The sequence below is a fragment of the Myotis daubentonii genome, chromosome 1 (assembly GCF_963259705.1).
Source record: "Myotis daubentonii chromosome 1, mMyoDau2.1, whole genome shotgun sequence".
Taxonomy (NCBI): domain Eukaryota; kingdom Metazoa; phylum Chordata; class Mammalia; order Chiroptera; family Vespertilionidae; genus Myotis; species Myotis daubentonii.
The window spans coordinates 42,674,395-42,689,391 of NC_081840.1; the positions used below are offsets into that span (position 1 = coordinate 42,674,395).

The following is a 14,997-nucleotide window of genomic DNA, read 5'->3' on the forward strand; positions in this document are numbered from 1 at the left end:
TGCTTGGCTCCAAGCCTCACTGTTTCCTCGGGGCTAAACAGCATCGCCCCAGCAGCTGCTGCCGCTTTATTGCGGGTGAGGGGATTAGTGAGGGGATTAGTGCCTCTGGCCAGCTGCAGCCTCCCTCCAACAACAGGGCCCAGTCGGGGTGGAAAGATGGTGCTTGTGGGAGGGACAGGGAAGCAGCATCCTAGCAGGAGCTGGAAAGGGGTGTCTTAGGGCGATGAGGAGGCATTGATTCTAGTCTCACAAAATAGGAGAGGAAAAGGCAGTGCTGGGGCTTTGGAGGCGGCCGAGATATGTACAGGGAACATCGCCACCCTCCCCACACCCACACCCTTGCCCCCACCCCCAGCCCCCAGGGCTGCTATTTCCTCTCGCCAAGGGTGACAAGCTCAGCCCCAGAGGCTCCTGTGGGGAGGCCTCCCACCCAGCTGACCAGCAGCAGGGCCCGGGGAGCTTATCCCATACAGAGCCCAGGCGCTTCCAAGCTTCCACCTCAGCGGGCCTGAGATTAGCCCCGGTGTGTGTGTGTGTGTGTGTGTGTGTGTCTGTGTGTGTGTGTCTGTGTGTGTGTCTGTGTGTGTATGTGTCTGTGTGTGTGTATGTGTCTGTGTCTGTGTGTGTGTCTGTGTGTATGTGTCTGTGTGTGTATGTGTCTGTGTGTGTGTATGTGTCTGTGTCTGTGTGTGTGTCTGTGTGTATGTGTCTGTGTGTGTATGTGTCTGTGTGTGTGTCTGTGTGTGTGTATGTGTCTGTGTGTGTGTGTGTGTGTGTGTGTGTGTGTACGTTTCAGTGGGGTGTTTAGCCATGTTTAGGAAACACAGACTAAAGCAAGATTTTCCCAAGACATCTAATTTTAAAAGTTTCTTCAATTACAGTTGAACCAATATTATATTGTATAACCAATGTTATATTGGTTTCAGGTGTACAGCATAGCGTTTCAACCTTTATGTAGCTTACAAAGTGATCCCTGGTTAAGTTTAGCTCCCCCCCCCCGCCCCCACCAATACCATATAATTACAATAGTATTAACTATTCCCTATGCTGCACTATTGTGTAATTACCAATTTGTACTTCTTAATCCCTTCCCCTCTTTACCCAGTCCCCCACCCCCAATTTGTTTGTTCTCTGTGTCTATGAGTTTGTTTCTGTTCTGTTCGTTCACTTATCTTGTTTTTTAGATTCCACGTATAAGTGAAATCATACAGTATTTGTCTTTCTCTGTCTGACTTATTTCACTTATCATAATTCCCAAGGTATCTTAAAAAAAAAAAAAGAATTTGAAACTGTAAAAAAATAACCAGCAATAATAAAGGCATTTTAATAGTAAAAACTTGCTTTAAAAATCAAAGAAACCTGGTCTCTACCCTTAGGTCAGCAACCCCTCTGAATGAAGGCATTTTAGTCTCGGCCACCTCTGTGGCCACCCCATCACACGGTGCCCCACACATGGCGGGGGCTCATCCACGTGTTGAGCTAAACCAAACTGGGAAAGGACAAAGCCATCCGGTGCTGTCAGCCCGGAAGTGTCAGGCCATCACAGCTGTACACAGCTTGCAGATGGGAGGAGAATGTCACAACTTCTCCTAAAACCAGCGGTTCTCAACCTGTGGGTCATGACCCCTTTGGCGGTCGAACGACCCTTTCACAGGGGTCACCTAAGACCATCCTGCATATCAGATATTTACATGACGATTCATAACAGTAGCAACATTACAGTTATGAAGTAGCAACGAAAATAATTTTATGGTTGGGTCACAACATGAGGAACTGTATTTAAAGGGCCAGAAGGTTGAGAACCGCTGCCTAAAACAGAGGTGATTGTGAGCATTCAAGCCACCCGCCCGCCAAACACAGAGCCTGCAAAGGGCCCCTGGCTCAAAGCCACCAGCTTCCTCGCTCTGGGAGCACTGCCTTCAACACACTGGGCCTTCCTGATGCAGGAGCTGCTGGAATGTTCTCACACAAAAGGCTGCTGCTGAACACATTGCTGTAGAGTTTATAACAGGGTGAAAATCCCCCAATAAAAATAAGCAGATGCCCAGTGTCTCAATATGATATAACATATACATATATTGTACAGTACATGTTGTATCAGATGATGTTTTATTCCAAAGTAACCATTTGCAAACAAATAAATTGCTTAGGTTTTTAAAAGAAGTTTTTTACATTTATTTATATAACCAATGTTTCATTAGGTTGTTTTTGTTGGTTTCTATCATTCATTTTAACTTGGCATTAACATTACAAAAATTTGGAGAAACCTTCATGTCAGAGTGGAGATACAGGCATGAGAGCTTGACCCAGGATATTATTACCACATTAACAAAGTGGTTTGCTTTTTTTTTAACCCTCACTCAAGGGTATTTTTCCACTGTTTTTTTAGAGTGGAAGAGGGAAAGACAGAGAGAAATATCGATGTGAGAGAAACACACCCATCGCTTGCCTCCTGCACACGCCCTGACCAGGGCCTGGGCCGGGGAGAAGCTTGACCAGAATAGAACCTGGGACCCTTCAGTCCGCAGGCCGACACTCTATCCACTGAGCCAAACTGGCGAGGGCCAAAAGTGGTTTGCTTTTAAAGAAAAATAATATCAGCTAAGGTTTCTGAGGCACGTACTTGGTGCTCAGACCTCTAGAAGCATCATCTGGTGGATTCCTCATGGCAGTCCTCTGCTATCACCATGCCTGTTTTACAGAAGAAAAAACTGACGCCAAGATGTTAATAGTGACTTGCCCGAGGTCAAAGCCAGGAGTCAAACAGATTCCACCCTCCTAACCGTTACACCATACCACCCTCCAGAAAAGTGAAACCCTTTCATTGGGGCGGGAAGTGGTAAATGCCAGCCTGCATGTTACAGCAAAACAAATGATAGCCCGGTACCGCTTTGGACAGTGTCGGCTGCCTCCGAAACATTGGCCCGCTGACGGTGGTCAGCCCCAGTGAGCAGAGTTCCCGAGGAGCAGAGGCAGCCGGGTGTAACTACGCTTTGTTCAAACAGCCAGCACTGAGCAGTGGAGCAGAGCCAGGGGTTCCTGGGCTGGTCATTCGCCGCGCCCTGCCCCAGGACAGCTCCCCGGCCCAGGGAATTACGCACACGTAATGGTCCTTCCGACAGCCCTCTGGAGAATCAGCAGACACTGACCCCACGCGTAGCTGTGACTGTCCCCATTTCCCAGGGTGCCAGACCTACATGGACATCGTCATTGTCCTGGACGGCTCCAACAGCATCTACCCCTGGGTGGAGGTCCAGCACTTCCTCATCAACATCCTGAAGAAGTTCTACATCGGCCCCGGGCAGATCCAGGTGAGCCACTCGGGCTCTTTCCTCCTCCGAACAGGACCCCCCAAACCCGTGGCAGGTGCTGCCTGGGAGTGCGGGGGGAGGGGAGCGTCTTTGCATGAGCTCAGAAGGTGTAGGGGAAGGGCCAGCACCAGGGCCTGGCAGCCCAGGACCCCCATCTCTGCTGGGCCCATCCAGTTTGGGGAGACCTTCCTTCCCGGGTCAAACACTGGGACAGTCACCACCGATTAGGAAAGAGTTTGACCAGCTACCGAGTGCGAAGGAAGGCGGGAGTGAGGAGTAGCACCAGAGCCCTGCTGCGTGAGGCACGGGGGAGAGCCAGGCACGTGGATCTTGGAGAAGAGACTAGGAAGGAGGCATGGCTGCCAGCACATATGGAAGCACCGCCGGGCTAAGGGGAGGGGACTTGTTCCACATGGGCTTTGGCAGGCCAGACGAAGACTAGCGGATAGAAGGTACAAGGTGGCAGATTTCAAATCCACCTAAGGCAGCGGTTCTCAACCTTCCTAATGCCACGACCCTTTCATACAGTTCCTCATGTTGTGGTGACACCCAACCATAAAATTATTTTTGTTGCTACTTCATAACTGTAATGTTGCTACTGTTATGAACCGTCATGTAAATATCTGGTATGCAGGGTGTATTTAGGCGACCCCCGTGAAAGGGTGGTTCGACCCCTGAAGGGTCGCGACCCACAGGTTGAGAACCGCTGATCTAAGAAGTTATTTTGTAATGATTAGAGCTGTTAAAAAGGGAGTGGGCTTTCTTAGGAAGTAATGAGTTACCCAGCACTGAAGATCTTTTCGTCTTTTTGTTGTTGTTGTTGTTGTTGTTAATCCTCACCTGAGGATATTTTTTCCATTGATTTTTTTAGCAAAAGTGGAAGGGAAGAAGAGGGGCAAAGAGAGAGAGAGAAATCAATCTGAGAGAGACACATCAATTGGTTGCCTCCTGTACATGCCTGGCCAGGGCTGAGGATTGAACCTGCAACCCAGGTATGTGCCTTTGCCCAGGAGTAGAACCCGGGACCCTTTGGTGTGTGGGCTGATGCTCTAACCGCTTAGCGACACTGGCCAGGGCTGGAAGATCTTTCAGGGTGTCGTGGGTGAATCCAGCATTAGAAATGCACTTGTGTCAAACAAACTCTGGGCCCACCCAACAGTAACGTTTCGTCGTTCTAATGCTGCTATAGGTCTTCAGGTTCATTTTGAAGTTATGAATATTATTAATATTGTTGATATTTTATCAACCTTGGGGATAGAACCTTTCCTCTCCCAAGTTTTAAAGAACCTTAGTTCTAGAATTGGGTGGACAATGCCATGGCCTCCACCCATGCTATTCCTAATATTTTAGGTTTCAGTTCTATTCTCAACTTTTGTCTTTTTAAGCGAGAAACTTAACCTGTTGGGCTTTTCTTTAAACCGCAGTCTCCTCTCACGATATGGGCCTCCCACTTGTCTCGCCAAGCCATCCGTCCATTCCCAGAACTTTCCAGAACCTGCTTCTCCTTGGTTTGGGAAGGTCCCCAGCCCTCCTTGCTCCTGAAGAGTCACAGGCAGACAGATGACTCCAGGCAGCCCCCCACCAGAAATCTAAGTTCCGGGGGTCAAGGTGTCCCAATGCCCTCTCCTCTAACTTGCAGGTTGGAGTTGTTCAGTACGGAGAAGACGCCGTGCATGAGTTCCACCTCAATGACTACAGGTCCGTAAGAGACGTGGTGGAAGCTGCCAGCCACATTGAGCAGAGGGGAGGAACAGAGACCCGGACGGCGTTTGGCATAGAATTTGCTCGGTAAACAAAGAAAGAAAGGACAAAATTTTAATTGTTTTAAATCTCAGATATCATTCTAGTTATATATTGCTGTGTAACAAATCTCCACAAAAATTTGAGACAATAATTTATTAATTCCTCAGAGTTCTGGGGATTGGCGGGGCGCAGCCTGTCAGTTCTCTCTTGGATTCTTCTCATGTGTCAGCTGGGGCTGTTATCATCTAAAGGTTCGACTGGACTGGACGTCCAAAAGGGCACACTGTGTGCCTAGCAGCTGATGCTGGCCTTTGGCTGGGACTCAGCTGGGGCAGGCGAGCTGAGCACTCAGCTGGGGCAGGCGAGCTGAGCACCCACACGTGGCCATAGGGCCTGGTTTTCTCATAATATGGCGGCTGGGCTCTCAGAGACAGCAACTCAAGAGTGAGTTTTCCCAGAGACCCACACAGGAACTCTGGGACTGCCCATGACCTCGCTGCAGAAGTCCCAGAATCTAACTTTGATTGAGCAAGTCACCAAAGCCAGCCCAGACTCAAGGGGAGGGGAATTTGAGTCTGCCTCCTGATGGAGGACTGGCAAGGTCAGAGTGCAGGAGAGCATTTGCGATGGGAAATATTGTTGCCGCCAACTTTGGAAACCCCGCTCTGCCACAGTGACCCCATGAGAAGTGTGTGGGCTCTACAAAGCCAGAATCCTCCTGTGGCGTGTTTGTCATCCGTGGAGTGTGGAGCACATCGCTAAGACAGGCACCTGAGAGTGCAGAGTAACGAGGGTGGTTCCTTAAAAATCACACCAGCACTCCCTCCTCATGAGGATGGGTGCTGACTCTGTCCACACAGAGGCTACGTCTTTATTCCAGTGATGCTGCCATCACTCAGAACATTGTGCTCACACACCCCCTCCCCTGCGCACTGAAATCAGGGAGTGACTTAAAGGCAAATTCCCAAGATCTTTTAAGCTGAGGCCTAACCTCCTAAGAGTACTGTATCCCAGGTCTGCAGATTTTAAATTGTAAATTTCACACCTACGAACATGAGTTCCACTTTGTTCATTGAAACCACAGTCCCGGTTCCTTACAATCCCACCTCTCGTAGGGCTAGTCCAGTGGTCGGCAAACTGCGGCTCAAGAGCCACATGCAGCTCTTTGGCCCCTTGAGTGTGGCCACGAAGTTTCAATAGCACTGTACGTGCGCGCCCGCACGTGGTATTTTGTGGAAGAGCCACACTCAAGGGGCCGCAGTTTGCCGACCACTGGGCTAGTCAAGGTGTTTACCAGAATTCCGCAGTTAGAGTATATAGGAGTAACAGGACTTCATGCAGTCAAAAGGTGTTTTTTCCAGCCTTACAAGCCTTTAAGATTAAGTTACTGCTCCACTGACGTATTTCTGTGCTGCTAAAACTTGCTTGAGCTTTTCCCTAAATGAGCATCCCTCCGTGTGAACGTGGCTCTTGTTCCTTCTCACAAGTTACAGGCCATTTTGCTGTTTTGTCATCATTGGGATGAGCCCCTGAGATCCCATCAGGGGATTGTGAAATGCGGGGAGAGGGGTGGGGGGACCAGGGAGAGGCAGCCTGTGCCCAGGGAGCTATGGCTTCCTCCGTGTGAGCCGCACTGTTCTGCTCTCATTTCCCAGCCCACCAACTGCAGGGCGATTGGAAGTGTGTGACTCAACAGGTAGTTTGAACCAGTCATGACTCATGCAACCACTGGGGTGTGCAGTCTGCTCTTCCAGCGACGTGTGAAATCCGATCTTCGCAGCCGGCCAAGTTTGGGTCCCAAATTATAGCCAGTGCCTCTGAGGGTAGAAGGTTTTCTCTCCTCACCCGTTTACTCATAGTGCATGTTTGCCGTGCACCTACGAAAGTACAAAGAGCCAAGCCATGGACTTGAGGGCCTCCACTTATTGTCAGCCTAACTCAGTGAGGATGAGAGGAGGGACCCCAGGAAGGGGCCAGGGAGGAATGCCAGAACGGGTGGCACTTGGCCTGTCCTAGGAGGACTCCAGGATTCCAGCAGGGACAGGTGGACAGAAGACTTTCCACAAAAGAGCTGCCCTGATAAGGACAGAGGATGGGGACCGTGGAGGAGCATTTACATTGGGAGCCGTGCTCGGACCACAGCCCAGTGTGGGTGGAGAGGGAGAGCGGAAGCAAGGGCTCCGAGAAATAACGGGACCAGACCCTGAAGGCTCCGGTGGGCCAGTGTCAGGGCCTGAGAGGAACGGGAGCCATGAGCAGGAAGGAGGCATGACATGACCTACTTTTCCACGGGGTCACTCTGGCTTCTGGGTTCGTGGAGCCTGTTGTGAGTTTAACGCTCTCACTGCATTCCAGGAACTTGCCATCTGATTTACAAAGGAACAAAGCCAAGTCTTTTGCACAATACAAATCACTATTTTAAATCTGATGATTCATGCCGGCGTTCAGCCTATTGCAGATTCACAGATATTCACACTATGCCACTATATGGAAATGCGATCCTGAAATTGTTCCTCGCTTTTCCCTTGCTACATATTTTGCGTGAGTTGTTTCAGAGCCTGGCCCTCTGATGATGTCATGGAAGCACCTAGAATCTCCTTTAAGGAGTTAGCAAAGTTCTCCCTCCAATGGCTCGGACTTAAGCCCAAAATCAGCCCTAGTCATGCGGAGTCCGTCTCTGCCCCCCTTTAGTTCCCAGCTCATACTAAAATTAGAGATTTTTTTTAGTCAGCATTTTCAGAATATCGAGTTGCTAAGAGAATGGCAGATGGTCTGTTTCTCTTAGCTGGTAGCTTGAGGGTTCTCTGACCTTTGTGAATACCTCAACATCTAAATCACCCACATCAGCTCATCCGCTTGCTGTGTAGCAAGAGATACTTTTGGTAACCAAAGCCGGAGACCGGCTTTCACCTAGCCTTGTGGAGCTTAAACCTGTGGGTCAGATCCACAAGCAATCATTGCAGGGTAACGTTTATTTTTAGATCCTATTGGCAAATTCTACCTGCTGGGCCAGCCTCTCAGGCCAGACCATGTCTGCCCTTCTCAGAGCCTCACAGTCTGAAGGAGGGTTGGCCACAGAGGCACCGAGAGCCAGTGATGGCTCAGGAGCCAATTTTCCATGCTTCCTAGACTCGTTTCCAGCTGCAGGAGTCTTTCCGCAGCACCGAGGGGTGGGTGTGCCAGCCCCCACCCCACCCACCGCCTGGCTGGATTGCCCAACAGGCTGGCCACGTGCCTGATCCCGGCACTGAAAACAAAATAAAAAGCGAGAAGCAGGAATATTTGTCGTAGAAGTTGATATTTAATAGTTCCCAAAATAGCCGAAACCGGTTTGGCTCGGTGGATAGAGCGTCGGCCTGCGGACTGAAGGGTCCCGGGTTCGATCCCGGTCAGGGGCATGTACCTGGGTTGCGGGCACTTTCCCAGTGGGGGATGTGCAGGAGGCAGCTGATCGATGTTTCTCTCTCATCGATGTTTCTGACTCTCTATCTCTCTCTCTTCCTCTCTGTAAAAAATCAATAAAATATATTGAAAAAAAAATAGTTCCCAAAATAGAATCGAAGTTGTCCTCATGGGAGAAATGAGAACCTGGTCGGCTTCACTGCAGGGATTTTGTGTATTAGAGTCGTTTGGGCGTTAAGTTACTCAGACACGGCACCTGTGCAGGACTCGCTCGGGGCAGTGGGTCTCCATGCCGGTGCTCATGAGAACTTCGAAAAAGACAGGTGCCCAGGCCGCGCCCGAGATTCTGACTTCAAGAGCTGGGTAGGGCTTAGGCATCACTTTTGTTTTAACTCCCCAGGTGACTCTAATGTGCAGCTAGGGTTTTGAACCACCAACTTAAGGCCTCAAAGGGTCTCCATCTGAACCTGAACTCCCCTCCCAAGCCCACCCCATCTGCCTGCCCAAAACAGCATGGTCAGGACCCTACAGGGGCTTTTCAAAGTCACTTTTTAAAGACAAGCAGTGGCCTGGGCATCTCAACCCTGCTTTTCTGTGGTTCGAGGTCTCAAAACCTTCTGGGTTGCTGGAGATAAGGAGGGGGGTGGGAGTTGGCCCTGGTTTCTGGGGCTGCCCCTCTGGGGGACCACCAGGGGCTGCCCCATCCCAGTGTCCCTCTTGTGACCTCCAACCCCCCTGTGCTCGGGTTTCAGTTCAGAAGCTTTCCAGAAGGGAGGAAGGAAAGGGGCCAAGAAGGTGATGATTGTCATCACGGATGGGGAGTCCCACGACAGCCCGGACCTGGAGAAGGTGATCCAGCAAAGCGAGAGGGACAACGTGACCAGATACGCTGTGGCCGTGAGTCCTGTCCCGCCTGTCTTGCCCCTGCCCCTGCCCACAGGCTGCCAGCTGGCTCACAGAGGCTTCACCACCAAACCCCGGGGACCCCAAGGGGGCACTTTCTGGGCAGTGAGCAAGCTGTCCGGGCCCTCAGATGGGCCCTCCTTGCTTCACCTTCTAAAGAGCAAGTTGCACATCTCCCTTTGCTCTGCCTAGGCCTGTCCTCATGAGGTGCTGAAGCCTCAGAAAACTAGAAACTCTCTGGCCTCCCGACCCCGAGAACCCGATCTTAGAACAGGGCTGTCTCTGGCCCTTCTAGACAGACAATAGGGTGGTGAAGGCCTGGGTGGAGGGGGGCCATGAAAGGGGAGAGGGGACATAATTTAAAGATTACAAAAGTACATAAGTAACATTTTAAATGCAAATGGGGTTTGGGGGACCACTTGGGCCCTCCCTGGGGCCCTCCGCGGGTGTGTGTTAAGTCTGTGCTATGTCCTGGCTTGTTGCCCTGCCTTGTTCCCTGGCAGGTCCTGGGCTACTACAACCGCAGGGGGATCAACCCAGAGACTTTCCTAAATGAAATCAAATACATCGCCAGTGACCCTGATGACAAGCACTTCTTCAACGTGACGGATGAGGCGGCCCTGAAGGACATCGTCGATGCCCTGGGGGACAGGATCTTCAGCTTGGAAGGTGAGCCATTCAGACAGAGAGGGGCACAGGTTCCGGGGGTCACAGCAGGTGAAGACCCCAGAGTGAAGCCCACCCACACAGAGTGAAATGGTCCTCCCTTCACAGTCAGTGCCATCAATGGACTGTTACTGTGCTGGACACAGGCCGTGCACTTTCCCAACAGCCCAGGGAGGTGGTTTTGCTGGTCGCCTCCTCCTCGACCACTGAGGAAACTGGAGCGCAGAGGAGCTGAGTGACTTGCTAAAGCACCACAGCTTGAGAAGGGGCTGCGGCTTGACTGAGAGTCGCCAGATTCAGCAAATATAAAATACAATATTTGTGGCAGGTTTATACTAAAAAAAAAAATGATTCGTTGGTTGCCTGAAATTCAATAGCTGAGTGTCCTGTATTTTCTCTGGCAACCTTAGTTTGAACCCAGCTGGACTGGCTCCGGAGCCTAAAACACTAACCCCGCCTCCCAGGCCACCACAGCATTTTCTTTTCTTGCTTTTAATATGTTTTTATTGATTTCAGAGAGGAAGGGAGAGAGAGATAGAAACATCAATAAGGAGAGAGAATCATGGATCAGCTGCCTCCTGCACGCCCCACCCTGGGGATCGAGCCCGAAACCCAGGCATGTGCCCTGACCAGGAATCGAACCGTGACCTCCTGGTTCATAGGTCGATGCTCAACCACTGAGCCACACCGGCCAGGCTGCCACCGCACTTTCCGCAGGGCTCCTTCAGGTGCCTCCCTATGACTTACACTCCAGTGGGACTGGCCTTCTATTTGCACCATATACTGGGGCAGAGGGCCCTTTCCACACTGGGCTTGCCATGTAGGAGGAAGGTCAAAGCTAGAAAGCAGCGTCCCCAGGCCTGAGCAGTCTGCAGAGCACGGGAAACGACCAGCTACAGGCACACAAAAGGAGACAAAAGACAGTCCTCCTGAATGAGGATAAATAGAAAGTATGAACCTGTGTGTTGACACTCACACTAGAACTTAAACATCCAAGTCACTGTATTTCTCCTCAAAATGGCCCCCTCGGGCAACAAGAGCATTGGCCCTGATGGCGAGTTTGGAAGGGCCCCCGGGGGAGGGCCTTGCAGCACGCGCACGAGGTTTCTTGTGCAAATCTGCGGCGGTGGCATCTCCTCCGAGGGCCTAGCTGGTGTCTGGGAGTCATCCAGGGGCAGCTGGAAGCGACCATGGTGAACGAGCGGAATGAGCAAAGTAGGAAATTCCATTTCTTGCCCAATACGATTTCTTTCCATGCACTTCCCTTGATCTTTCCCCCATGTTGACAGCCTTCTGGTAGACGTGCCCTGTAATATGTTGTCCCAGGCGCTTTCCAGCAGGGAGTAGGCCACTAATAATAACCCCGCACGACCCCTGGAAGTGCTCGTGCCTCCCTGGCAGGTGCCTCCCTGGCAGGTGCCTGCCGCTGGGCAGACAAGGCGGGGCTTAGCCCCAGGGCCCTCACCTCCCGGGTGCTCCCTGGGAAGCCGTGCTGTGGATGACGCTGCAGCTGTGTGGGCACTAAGCCATCGGGCGTGGAACTGACCTCCCTCTGTCCCTGTCTTAGGCACCAACAAGAACGAAACGTCCTTCGGGCTGGAGATGTCACAGACGGGCTTCTCCTCTCACGTGGTGGAGGTACGGACCGTTCACAGCCAGCCTGCCACACACGCAGGGCTCCGGGCCGTCGCCCCGCCTTCCTGGGCTGTCTCTGTCCCCTTTTCTCTTGTTCTTGGAGTCGCTCTGCCTCCCGTGTTCTGTGGTTGGAAGAGGGAAGTCAAGGTGTACAACTTACAGTGAGCTGTCGCTCCCTCCCCGTGCAGAGTGCCGACGGGGACATTTCCTTCAGGACCCGCGGTCCCATGTAGTCCACAGAGCCTTGTGCACACACTAGGCCAGTGATGGCGAACCTTTTGAGCTCAGCGTGTCAGCATTTTGAAAAACCCTAACTTAACTCTGGTGCCATGTCACATACAGAAATTTTTTGATATTTGCAACCATAGTAAAACAAAGACTGACATTTTTGATATTTATTATATATATTTAAATGCCATTTAACAAAGAAAAATCAACCAAAAAAATGAGTTCACGTGTCAGAGGTGTCAGAGGTTCGCCATCACTGCATTAGGCCAACACGGCAAACCACTTGCACATGCTCTCACAGGGCCCGCATGTGGCCGAGGAGGCCTGTGCGTGCAGGGGGGGGCGGGTGGGGGGGCCTGTGCGTGCAGGGGAGGGGGGCCTGTGCGTGCAGGGGAGGAGGCCTGTGCGTGCAGGGGAGGGGGCCTGTGCAGGGGAGGGGGCCTGTGCGTGCAGGGGAGGGGGGCCTGTGCGTGCAGGGGAGGGGGGCCTGTGCGTGCAGGGGAGGGGGCCTGTGCGTGCAGGGGAGGGGGGCCTGTGCGTGCAGGGGAGAGGGCCTGTGCGTGCAGGGGAGGGGGCCTGTGCGTGCAGGGGAGGGGGGCCTGTGCGTGCAGGGGAGGGGGGCCTGTGTGTGCAGGGGAGGGGGCCTTGCGTGCAGGGGAGGGGGGCCTGTGCGTGCAGGGGAGGGGGCCTGTGCAGGGGAGGGGGCCTGTGCGTGCAGGGGAGGGGGGCCTGTGCGTGCAGGGGAGAGGGCCTGTGCGTGCAGGGGAGGGGGCCTGTGCGTGCAGGGGAGGGGGGCCTGTGCGTGCAGGGGAGGGGGCCTGTGCGTGCAGGGGAGGGGGCCTGTGCGTGCAGGGGAGGGGGGCCTGTGCGTGCAGGGGAGGGGGGCCTGTGCGTGCAGGGGAGGGGGCCTGTGCGTGCAGGGGAGGGGGCCTGTGCGTGTAGGTGCGCAGCCCGGTGGCGATGTTGGAGGGTGTCCAGAGGTGTCCGACGTGCTCTGGCGGCGCCCACATGGGCCCCTTTTCGGCGCAAACTCAGCATCAGATGACAGGCCCCAGGTGGGCCCCTGGTGTCGCACACAGCGTGTCGTGTCTGGAGCTCTGCATCGCACGCTGAGTCTCAGGCTGCCCCTCACCCTCTGCACTCACCTGGTTCTGATTCACAAGCCGGGGCTGCGACCTCACAGGATTGCCAGAGGGCCAGAGGGACCGATACCAGAGAAAACACTTTATAAGCTGCTTGTGTATGAGCCCGCCTGGGAGTACCGCGTGCAGGGAGGGCCCGTGGGGAAAGCCTGGATGTGTGGTATCAGCACCAACCCTCGTGGGCGTGCTCTGAACAGGCAGGTGTCTCAGGTGTCGGGGGGGGGGGGGGGGGACGGGGGGGGTGTTGGGGGAGGGGGTTAGGGCAGGATTCCTTGTTCCCAGTTTCCAGCTACAGAAACCCCATCACAGAATGGTCGCGTGGCCTGCTGAAGTGCTCTCGTGAGAGAAATACTCATCTCGTGCTCTCTCCCCCACCGAGCCGCTGCTGTGAGAGAGAGTGTGGAATGTGAGGGGCTCATTGGAGGGGAGGGGGCCTGTGCACCACGCAGCAGGCAGATGGGCGGACCGCACCTCGCGCTCAGCTTTTCCTGAGCAGCATCTGGACAGCAAACGCCACGCCCACCTGGATACAGCAAGCTGTCCGTGTCCCAAAATCCTAACAGTCAAGTTATGTGCAGAGCACTTCACGTTTTTCCAGGGATTGGAAATTCCTGTGCCCCATTCATGCTCGGAGACAGTCCTGCCAAGTCGGCTGGTGGTAATGGCTGCCCCTTGTTAGGTGGTGACCTCAGCACATCGTTCCACAGCCGCCCCTGTGCTGGGTCCCGCGCTGGATCCCACGAGGTGCAGAGCGAGAGCCCTGCCCTCAAGGAGCCTGCAGTCCGAGGGGAGAGGCCCGCAGTCCGAGGGGAGGAGCTCGCAGTCCGAGGGGAGAGGCCCGCAGTCCGAGGGGAGGAGCCCGCAGTCCGAGGGGAGGAGCCCGCAGTCCGAGGGGAGAGGCCCGCAGTCCGAGGGGAGGAGCCAGCACCAGGAGAGAAGAGAGCCTCCCTCAAGCAGGTCAGGCCGCCCGTCATGTGCTGGTCAGGACTAGCCCTGTCTCCTGACCCTGGGCTCAGGGCTGATTAGAAAATGGAACAGAAAATCCAATTTAATTAAATCCAACAAACATTTGTCAAATGTGACTAAGGTACCAGAAGGGACTAGGATTTCCTCTTGGCACCAGAAGTCCGTCAACGTTCAAGCAATCCAGGCCAGCATTCCTCCGCTTTGAGAGCAGGATAAAAGCAACGATAGATTTCTCCTGGAAAAACTGTACAACTTCCGGAGGCCCCCATCCATGGAGCCCTGTGAACACCCCCTGCTCGTTGGGGGAACCACATGTACACGTCTAATGCTAACCAAGCAGCGTGTGATCGGGGCCTTATGGAAGGAAAGGCCCAGGCGGGGGAGAGGCCGTCAGGGAGGGATCTGGGGAGGGGCTGGCACTTGGGCAGACCCCTGAGGACGAGGATCCCTGCAGCCGTGGGCAGTGAGCAGAGAACAGAGGGGAAATCTGTGCACACACCAGGCGCCAGCCCTGATGTTGGGGACAGTGAGAGAGAGGGACTGTCCCTTGTGTCCTTCGTTCATTCCATAATCATTTCTTGAGCACCTCCTGGATGCCAGGCTCTGTCCCAGGAACTGGGGGCATATAAATAGATGAAGATTAAGGTAACATTTCAGCTGACAGCAGCTCGAGGTCTAATTGGGAAGAAATTCAGTTCAGTCTCCTGCTTCTCATACTGTGATTTCTGTACATCCAGAAATCGGGAGCCTAAAGAAAAGGGAAATTAAGATAAACTTCCTGTATTGGAGGACGCTTGCGCTGAGCCCTGAAAATGGCCCACGCAGCTCAGTGTGCGGAGCAAGGTGAGTCCTTGTGGACCGACAGGTTCCCCAGCTGCCGGGGGGGACCAGGAGCTCAGAGCTCCAGCTTGTAATTGAGGTCAAGGCCGTGCACTGCCCTGTGCAGCTGCTCCTACACGCCCAGCTGGAGGGACCAGGCTGCCTCTCCCCATCCTGCAAAT

The 14,997-nt window shown here is 53.4% G+C and overlaps 1 protein-coding gene across 1 annotated transcript in view; it reads left to right on the forward strand.

Annotated features, from left to right (window-relative positions):
• ITGA11 (integrin subunit alpha 11) overlaps positions 1-14,997 on the forward strand; it is a 121,063-nt gene that overhangs the window by 64,717 nt on the left and 41,349 nt on the right. The window contains exons 6-10 of the mRNA XM_059697119.1: positions 3,184-3,311; positions 4,951-5,099; positions 9,209-9,353; positions 9,863-10,028; positions 11,593-11,663. Of these exons, the coding sequence (XP_059553102.1) occupies positions 3,184-3,311; positions 4,951-5,099; positions 9,209-9,353; positions 9,863-10,028; positions 11,593-11,663 (659 nt within the window). The remainder of the gene's footprint in view (positions 1-3,183; positions 3,312-4,950; positions 5,100-9,208; positions 9,354-9,862; positions 10,029-11,592; positions 11,664-14,997) is intronic.